Genomic DNA, 10,299 nt, shown 5'->3' on the forward strand with positions numbered 1-10,299 from the left:
GACAAGTTACACGCATACTGTACCCTTAATCCAAGTATTCACCGTCACGCTGCATACGGAGCGTTTCCAGTTTTTTATTTATAAATCTATGTTTTCACGTTCATGTGCGTAGATTTTTGAATAAATACTGTTAACGCTCCGTATGTAGTGTGAGGATGCTAACTTGGAGTTAGGTTGTTTGGGCTTTGTATTCTGGGCCTGTATTAGCTAACTTTGTTATAGTTAGAATGTAATCTTCATTTTATAATACAACGTAACCGGTAACATTTTAGTGTCTTATCTCTTATTATGTATACAGAATTTGAACTACTGTTTGTCTATGTGAGATAAATTGATACAAGTGCATACATTGTTGTATTTTATGTTAATTAGTAAAATAATGATATTTTGTTCATATTTATTGACTACATATTAAATCGACTTACTGTCGTCTTTGACCTCGTTCTACTTATGTACAAATAACTTTGTTTCGTGCTAGAATATCATTATTATTTTGTCCTTACTTTTAAAAAGTAGCTTCTAGCTCGCTTTAGTTAGTTTTATTTAATGCTTCGTCTTCACCAACTTTTTTCTGCTTAATATCATAACGTTAAGTGAAATACCACTCATGACAATAGAATTATCGTTTTGATGTTGCCATGAATTAGTATAATAAAATTATTTTAAAATTAATTGTATAAAAGTTTTAGCTTTGAAGCTTTTTAATATCAGAGGAGATGTGAATGTCTGTCGGTTGGTCCTGTCTATTATTTGTCCTTATTTATCATCTACTGCCAACGATTTCTTAATTTTCTGGCGTACCGCTCTGGATGCCGAAAGAATGCGCTTACGGTGTCGCGAGGTCCTGCGGTGTGGTCACGGACATGGGATTTTATATATTTTTTTTTCACAGACATTCACATCTCGCCTGCCCGTGATCACGGTCGCTGAAAAGTAACCGAAACGTCTGGATTATGTAATTTTTTTTTAAATAATAAATTAAGCGTAAAAAATCCGAAAAATATTACTTTTATTTAAATGAATACTCCCGTAAGTCTTAGATCTGATTATGCGAACCAATATTCAAATATTTTACCTTGTAAAGAGTAAACTACTTCATGTTAAAAAAAACAAGCTAGTGGAAAAATACTCACCAGAATTATTCATTTTATTGTCTATAAGATTAATCAGTCTTATAATTATTAGCAAGATATTTTTATCTTATATCTTGATACATTATGTCAATAAAATTTAATATGTGTGACTCTGACGTGGAAACTATATATGTGTAAAAATCATAGGTAGTTTAAGTAATTCCGTCGCTATAGAAACAAATTACTATATTTTATGACATTAAAATTTCATATACTTAGTACAAACTATATTGTATTGTGTCCTATTGTGCTGTGTGTAGCTAATGGCTACTATATTGTCAATGCTAAGATTTCATACTAAAGAATGACTCGAACAAAAGCTAGTGGTGTTTTAACTTGTAAGAAGTAAATAGTCACGTAATTTAATATTATTAACAACTCACTATCAATTTTACTAAAAAATCTCGAATCAGTTATATATATAAAAATATCAAAAAGCCTGTATTTAAAACTCACCTGGCTCTAAACCAGGCTTACCGATTAAACAATGGATAAGAAATTAAAAAAAAAAGTAATTACAAAAACGAAAGACAACAACAGTAAATAAAAACTGTTTTTAAACCAAATATTCTATTAAAAAATATTAATTTAACTATTAAATTTCTTATTTTTTTATTTCGTCCAATATCTTTTCTTAAGCGGTTCATATCGCGATACATTTGTTCTGCCCCTCCCCCCACCGTAAGATTTAATGCGTTTTCCCATTCATTGCCAGTAACGAGTTTATCGACTACAGTGAACAGGTGGATCGCTCAAAGTACGGATATGATTTAATAAAAAACATCGAAAAATATTGTTAAGAAAAATTTGTGCGTTCAGTCATCATGGATAATATTGAAAATCATTTACCAAAGGAAAGAGTCACTACGCTGGTGTTTTTCGTTAATGGAAAGAAGGTATTGTTCATAAATTTATTATTTATATTATTGAAATTCTACAAACATTGTTACGATAGTTTTGTTTTCTTGAATATTGTAGATCTTTTAATTTTATTCTTTACAATCAGTAACTATATTCGTATCTACAATGCAATTTAAATTGAGAAAATTATAAAAACAGTTGATAATTAAGGGTGACCGATTACCAAATCGGTGCATATACACTTTTAAATCAATTCTCATACTGAATAATGTATTGTGCAATAACAGCTTTACTGTTTCTTAAATGATCGCTAATTAAAGCAATGAATAGAAAATCACAGGAAAGATCTCGACAATAGAAAATAAAGGTTGGTACTTACTATATTTGTATTAATTTAAAACGTTATATTTATACATTTTTGCTATTTTTATATACATATTTACACACATTCTCCGTGGTTTCCATGGAAAAAATTAGATGACAGGAAGGAAAAAGCAAGAAATATCATCTAGGACTTTTTATGTCTTAATTTATATAATGTTACTGGATTCACTATGAGTTCATAAAACTTCACATTCTTTGAAGGTGATCGAGACAGAGCCAGATCCGGAATGGACGTTACTTTGGTATCTTCGTCGGAAGCTACAGCTGACTGGAACGAAGTATGGCTGCGGTGAAGGAGGTTGTGGCGCCTGTACTGTGATGCTGTCACAGTACATAAAACGGGAAGATCGCGTCCAGTATCCTTTTAAGTTACACTATTCAATTAAATGCGGACGACTTCATCAAGGCGCTTAAGTTTAATCTAACTTAAGAGACCTATACAATATAGACTGACTGTGTTTTGCCTTAATCCATGTGTATTTAACTTCAATTTGCATACTTTGTTTTTATATAATAGTTATGATTATTTTTGCATTTATAATTATGAGGACTTAACCACGACATCAGTCATATAGCAGTAAATGCTTGCCTTACTCCACTTTGCTCCATCCATGGATTAGCGGTCACTACAGTGGAAGGTATTGGTAATGCTCAAGATAAATTACATCCAATCCAGGAGAGGATTGCGAAATCACATGGATCGCAGTGCGGATTCTGTACACCTGGAATTGTTATGTCCATGTACGCTTTGCTAAGGAATAAAAACAAAATACACTATGATGATATCGAGGAAGCGTTACAGGGTAATCTCTGTAGGTGTACTGGTTACAGACCTATAGTCGAAGGTTTTAAAACTTTTACTGAGGAATGGAAAGTTATGTCTCAAAAGACTTGCAAAATGGGTAATGATTGTTGTCGACTCAAACAAAATGGTCAACAAAGTGAAGAGGGTGATGTGCTTTTTCATGAATCTAAATTTAAACCCTATAACCCGACACAAGAACCTATTTTCCCACCAGAATTGAAACTCGTTGAGGAATACAATAAACAGTTTCTGTTCTTCAAAGGAAATAATTGTGTGTGGATACGTCCACAAAATTTGCAGCAACTGCTTAAGTTAAAAAAAGAATTTCCGTATAGTAAAATTGTTGTAGGAAATACTGAAATAGGTGTAGAAGTAAAATGTAAGAAGATGATTTATCCTATTTTATTGTCTCCTCAGTTAATAACCGAGATGCAAGGAATACAGATAACTGATACCAGTATTACAGTAGGCGCAACCGTATCACTTACAAAATTACAAGATTTTCTGCAAAATATGATTTCAAAAAATCGAAAAGACAACATGAAAGTATTTGAAGCGATTGTACAAATGCTTTATTGGTTTGCGGGAAGTCAAGTTCGAAATGTGGCTTCAATTGTAGGTAATATTATAACTGCCAGTCCAATATCTGATCTAAATCCAATATTGATGGCATCTGTATCTTCTTTAAATGTCTGTAATAGTGAAGGAAATATGCAAAAGGTGGTGATAGACGAAGCATTTTTCAAATCGTATAGAAAAGTTGCATTAGGAGATGACGCAGTTGTTATCTCTTTGGACATACCCTTCACAGAGGAATGGCAATTCTTTAAAGCTTACAAACAATCCAGACGAAGGGATGATGATATATCAATAGTAACAGGAGTATTTAATGTTATAATTGATAAGGCCTCTAAAATAGTTAAACAGGCAAAATTATGTTATGGGGGTATGGGCCCGACAACCGTTTTAGCTAAAAAATCATCTGATATAATAATCGGTTCTATTTGGAATAAAGAATTGCTTGATAAAATGTTTAAGTCTCTAAATGAAGAATTCAAATTAGATATTTCGGTGCCAGGAGGAATGGCCGACTATCGGAAATCACTTTGTTTAAGTTTATTCTTTAGATTTTACAATTACGTATCGAATGAGATTTATTGCAATAGTAATACAATAAAAAAAGAAAACTTATGTGCTGCGGAAGAACTGCCACGTATGATGCCAAGAAGCTCGCAATGTTTTGAAATAATCAAATCAAACAAGAATAGAGTGGATGGACTTGGAAAACCTATTCCTCACGCATCAGCCGAAAAGCAAGCTACAGGGGAAGCGATGTATTGCGATGATATTCCTACGGTGGATGGAGAACTTTTTTTATCTCTCGTGTTAAGCTCAGAGTCTCATGCCAAAATTATAGCTATTGATTTTAGTAATGCGTTGAAATTATCAGATGTGGTAGCATTCCTTTCAGCTTCAGATTTGTCAAGCGAAAGAAATAAAATGGGACCTATATTTCAAGATGAGGAAATATTCAGTAGTTCCATCGTGACTAGTCGTTCTTGTGTTATTGGAGCAGTTGTCGCTAAAACAGAGAGTGCGGCTAAAAAAGCGAAAGATTTAATTAAAGTTACTTATGAAAAACTAGACCCTCTCATAATAACAATTGAAGACGCTATACGTTGCCAATCATTTTTCGATGGATATCCACGGAAATTATCAAAGGGAGATACAAACAAAGCATTTGCTGAGGCACAACACATTAGGGAAGGTTATGTTAGAAGCGGACCTCAGGAACACTTTTATTTAGAAACCATTTCTGCGTTCGCCATAAGAGAAGAAGAAGAATTGAAAATCATATGTACATCCCAAAATCCAGCTGACATAGCGGTACGTATAAAAATATTTATTTGACGAGGAGCTAGGAGTAGTCACTAAGTGTTGGATTCATAATATGAGAATTAACTTGATTTTCCTTTACAAAACTAGCACATAGCTGCAGAAACCCTTGGAATACCAAATCACAAAGTAGTTGCCAAAGTAAAACGAATTGGCGGTGGATTTGGTGGAAAAGAGACGAGAGCTGCAGTTTTAGCGATACCAGTTGCTATAGCTGCTTATAAATTAAAGAAACCTGTTAGAGCGGTATTGGACAGAGACGAAGATATGCAAGTCACTGGTTACAGACATCCATACCTCATTAAATATAAAGTAGCGTTTGACGATCGTGGTAAAATATTAGGTGCATCTTATGATTTATATGCCAATGCTGGTAACTACATGGATATTTCATGTTCGGTAAGTTTTGTTCTGTCCAAAAATACAGCGTTCATAAAAAATTTTTTGGATTCTAAAACATGACTATTTTGTATAAGCATAGCTTTCTAGATTATAAATATGCCTACATGCTTGAGATCCAAGCACAGCTTCTTTATAAAAAATATTTAAATAATAATATTTTGACGCGAGGAAGATAGATATGAGGATGAAAATACTTATTTACGTATATGGAAGATAAAGTCTTAATAAAATCATTGTATACTTAAAGGAATTATAAAATATGTATTTTTGGTATCTACTGAAATAGTCGTTTGATACTTAAAAATAGTTTAATGATTGATATTTCTTATTAAGAGTAATTTTTCAAAATTTACAGCTATTTTATAGACAACTTGCATTTTTTTTCCTACGACTTTATATAATTATTATAAGATATCTTTTTTATATTTGTTTCAGTAGCTAACAATAGAGAATATACTTATATATATTTATATATTTAAGAAATACGATTGGTCAGTCATCATTATATCATTGAACGATTGCAATTATACTTGTTTATTTTTTAAATTTGAAGAAAAGAAAAACAACTCCTTATCTTCGTCATGAAATACTTCACAAATTTTAGTCTCGAGTTAAATATTATCGCCTCCTTATGAAAGTACTAAAGCTATAATATAAAGACATCACTGGCATTTGTATTTGTATAGGAATATTCAATGTTAACTTTGGTTTGTTTCGGAGACAATTTCTTTTAAATAAAAGGTTTTTTTTTTAATTATAGATGATGGAGAGAGCTTTATTTCACGTAGATAATTGTTATTTTATTCCTAACATACAAATAAATGGATATCTCTGTAAAACAAACACACCGTCAAACACAGCGTTCAGAGGGTTCGGTGCACCGCAGGCGATGATGGCGGCTGAAACTATGATAAGGGATATAGCAAGCGCATTAAACAAAGAATACGAGGAAATAATTTCTGCGAATCTCTATGCGGAAGGATCGTTAACACATTTCAATCAAAGACTTACTTATTGCACTTTGCCTCGATGCTGGAGCGAGTGTATCGAACGTTCAGATTATTGGCAAAGAAAACAGGATATTGCAGAATATAATAGGTAGTTACATATATTTTTATATATTTGTTCTAAAATTCAATAAAATCAACAGTTATTTATTATTATTTTATTTGTAGAAATCAAAGATGGAAAAAGAGAGGCATTAGTATAGTGCCAACAAAATATGGTATATCGTTTCAAGGCGATCTTTTGATGCAAGGTGGTGTTCTACTATTAATTTACAAGGACGGATCTGTTTTACTAACTCTTGGAGGTATCGAAATGGGTCAAGGTCTTTTTACTAAAATGATTCAAGTCGCCTCCCGGTCTTTAGAAGTTGATGTCTCGAAAATACACATAAGTGAAATGGCCACAGACAAAGTCCCTAACAGTTCACCAACTGCTGCAAGTATTAGTTCCGACATATACGGAATGGCGGTGATAAACGCCTGCAACACTATCAATGACAGATTAAAACCAATCAAAGCTAAAAACCCTGAAGGAAGATGGGAGGAGTGGATCTCTCATGCGTATTGCCAAAGAATAAGCTTGTCAGCTGCAGGCTTCTATTCTGCCCCTAAAATTGATTACGATCGGGAAAAAAATTCAGGGAATCTCTATGAATATTTCACTTATGGAGTTGCTTGTTCGGAGGTTATCATCGATTGCCTCACTGGAGATCACCGGGTCCTGAGAACTGATATAGTGATGGATGTTGGGGAAAGTTTAAATCCAGCGATAGATATTGGACAGATCGAGGGCGCTTTCATACAGGGATACGGTTACTACACATTAGAAGAAATGTTGTTCTCCCCAACCGGAGAAGTATTAACTAAGGGACCAGGTGCTTATAAGATTCCAGGATTCTCTGATATCCCGAAAGAATTTAACGTAGCCTTACTGAAAGGGGCGCCCAATGCACGTGCTGTTTATTCTTCTAAGGTTATATGTTGCTATAATAATGTAATATAAAATTATAGGTCATGAAAATAAATATTATTTTAAAAATTTAGGCTATAGGGGAGCCTCCTCTGTTCCTCGCAGCATCAGTATTCTTCGCTATAAAGGAAGCTGTAAAATCGGCGCGAATAGACGCTGGGGTCAATCCAGAGTTTATTTTAGACATACCAGCATCTTGTGCTCGAATAAGGATGTCCTGTGAAGACGTTATCACCGAACAGGTACGTAACAGAAAGAACGTACCGCAACCAAATAAAGAAGAACCTGAGATAAGTCTTTGATAGCAGTAATTTATTTATGAATTTATTTCCAGGTGAAGCCTACGATAACATCAGAACGTCAGCCGTGGAATGTAACTCTGTCTTAATGAGAAAGACCTTTTTTCTTTTTATGAATAAATAATTAGTATAAAATGTCTATTTAACGTATTTTATTAAATAAATATGTTATGTTTAAAAAATGTCTTATTTTCTTAAAAATATATCATATCCCTTCCCTTTCGAACATTCCTCCTTCAACGTTTCATGAATAACAGTGTGTCGTAAAATTCACATTATGAATGAATTAAACGGGTATCATAACAAAGTTTATGGAATAAAATACTTACAAATATATAAATATAAACAATATTGATAGCATGGTGTTCTAAGTGATTTGGTAAAGACTTTAATATTTTGCTATTTATGAAATAACTTGTAAATGGAATTATTATTACAAAAAATACAGCCACAATAGGTGATATTCAAGTTTTTTTTTTGTTTTAAATTAATAGTTTACTACTTTATAACGTAGAAAAAATATAAATATGCTTCAAAATACTCTAGATATTTTTTAAATAAAATTTAAAACATTGAAATAATTTGAGCAGTTGAAACGACGTCATTTTGCGCCCGCTTTGTGTGACGTCACACGACAAACCCAGTGGCTCTTTACTGGGCACTTTTCAGTTACTTCGTACATATTTACTATTTTAATTACTTTAAACCATGGAAAAAGCCAAAAAAATATCTTATAAGTATTGTATAATACCGGAGTGCACAAAAACTATTCGGAAAAACACCCAAAGTGTTTTTTCGGTAGTGTAAGGTGATAAGAAGTGATAATATTATATCACCTGAATCGTGTTTATATTGTTGTGAAGACCATTTAAACGTTAGTAAACTTTATTTATTACAGTAAGTTTGTGAATTAATAAAAAGTAAGTTTTGCATTAGCTATTGAACATTAGAAAATTCGGTTTAAAATTAACCTAACGTATAAGAAATGTTCAGTAGCTATAACTTTCTATAAAAACTTTATTCCTGTTGTGGATTTACGAAATTTTTATGCCTTAACAACACATACGTCTCCTCGTTTTACTTGGACGTATTCAACTGCTGAATCACCGTAAGATTCTCGTTCATACCTGAAATGGACAAGTAATTATAAACACTCAAAGAAAACAGTCCACTTTAAATCATTTTATATTTATCATAAAGTCAAAGTGATTATACTTGAGTGGACTTCAATAATAAAACATGTATTTATTATTATTTTATAAACGTAAAATAAAAGTTTCAGAGTAATTTTAATGACAACTGGATATGTATAGGTTACGTTTTGATGTATTATAAGTAAACTGCTCTGTGCAATTAAGAATAAAAATCTATATTATGGTCTTAAATATATAATGATACATAATAATTAGCTTGCAGCTTTTACTCCTCTGATCTCTGCGCTTGTAAAATCGGGAATAGATGCAAAATATGCTGTCATCATAAATCTATTTTCGGTAGACTGTCGGATTGTGCTTTCACAAAACCAGCTTCAGTCATCGTCCTAAATTCACTACAAATATAAACTAAACCTCACACAAGAATACACGTTTAAATTACTTATTTTTCTTCACAAAAACTTGTAAAACAGTATGAGTTTCGACGCTGATGAATGCAATGTCGTATCAGATGACGTCACATTTCGTTCGACCAATGGTGGCGCGTTTTGGAAGTTTGAATTTCGCTCCCTTATTTTGCACTTTTTGAATATTATTTTAGGGGTTTAAATAATAAGTGAATTAATAAACCTTTCCATTTTAATATGACGATAATAAGTATTCGGGAAAAAAATATTTTAAGCCATTTAAAATTTTATACATATTCCTACTGGTATAATGGGTTTCAGCCATTATATTTTTAAACACCAAAAACAAAACTGCGTGTATTATAATTTAACGACTAAGAAGGTGGCCATTAAGAGCGTTATACAAATTTATGATAATAAACAGCTTATTGAGGTATTTAGATCCCTGAACGATATCATCAGTCCAAGATTCATCGTTACACAACATGTGAAGGATAATCAGTTATTCAATAATAAATCTTCTTTCACTATAACAATAACGTACAAAATTGCACGAGAAACGGCGACGATTCGAATTTAGTGTGAAGATTCAATTTCAAGCTAAATATATATGATTTATTTAACATTTACTTTCTATAGAAAATAAATGTTAAATGAGGCCTGAAACGTGCCCCATCGGGCCACCCCCCCTCCCGGTGGCGCTGTAACAGCCATTAGGGCTAACAGCAATAAACAAAACGAAACTGAAACGTATGATGTTGGTAGTTGGTTCAGGTAAATACGTAAATTTCTTTATGTAATTAATTTTCTTACTATTTTCGATCAAATAAAAATGCTATACTTATCAAGTCTCATTATGAATTTAACCTTTGTGTCAAAGTATTGGCCTGTAAACGATCAGTTTGTGTTGACAGATAGTCCACAGCTCATTGAACGGTTGTTGTTAATTTTTAGCAAACACTTTTTATATTATTAGATTTA

The 10,299-nt window shown here is 32.4% G+C and overlaps 1 protein-coding gene and 1 long non-coding RNA gene across 2 annotated transcripts; one reads left to right on the plus strand and one right to left on the minus strand.

The window, feature by feature from the left end:
• Nucleotides 1–1,852: 1,852 nt before the first annotated feature.
• LOC116768446 (xanthine dehydrogenase-like) lies at nucleotides 1,853–7,939 on the plus strand. Its single transcript, XM_032659179.2, has 8 exons — nucleotides 1,853–2,029; nucleotides 2,580–2,734; nucleotides 2,946–5,070; nucleotides 5,170–5,478; nucleotides 6,242–6,579; nucleotides 6,657–7,461; nucleotides 7,533–7,700; nucleotides 7,793–7,939. Exons 1-8 carry the CDS (start codon nucleotides 1,958–1,960, stop codon nucleotides 7,844–7,846), a joined length of 4,026 nt encoding a protein of 1,341 aa, XP_032515070.2. The 5' UTR covers nucleotides 1,853–1,957; the 3' UTR covers nucleotides 7,847–7,939.
• A 664-nt stretch (nucleotides 7,940–8,603) lies between these two features.
• On the minus strand, nucleotides 8,604–9,511 carry LOC133319819 (uncharacterized). The gene is made up of 2 exons (XR_009753309.1): nucleotides 9,156–9,511; nucleotides 8,604–8,884 (listed from the first exon to the last, which is right to left on the minus strand). It is a non-coding gene; the product is annotated as an uncharacterized LOC133319819 (long non-coding RNA).
• Between the last annotated feature and the right edge of the window lie 788 nt (nucleotides 9,512–10,299).

This window comes from Danaus plexippus, chromosome 4, assembly GCF_018135715.1.
Source record: "Danaus plexippus chromosome 4, MEX_DaPlex, whole genome shotgun sequence".
Taxonomy (NCBI): Eukaryota; Metazoa; Arthropoda; class Insecta; order Lepidoptera; family Nymphalidae; genus Danaus; species Danaus plexippus.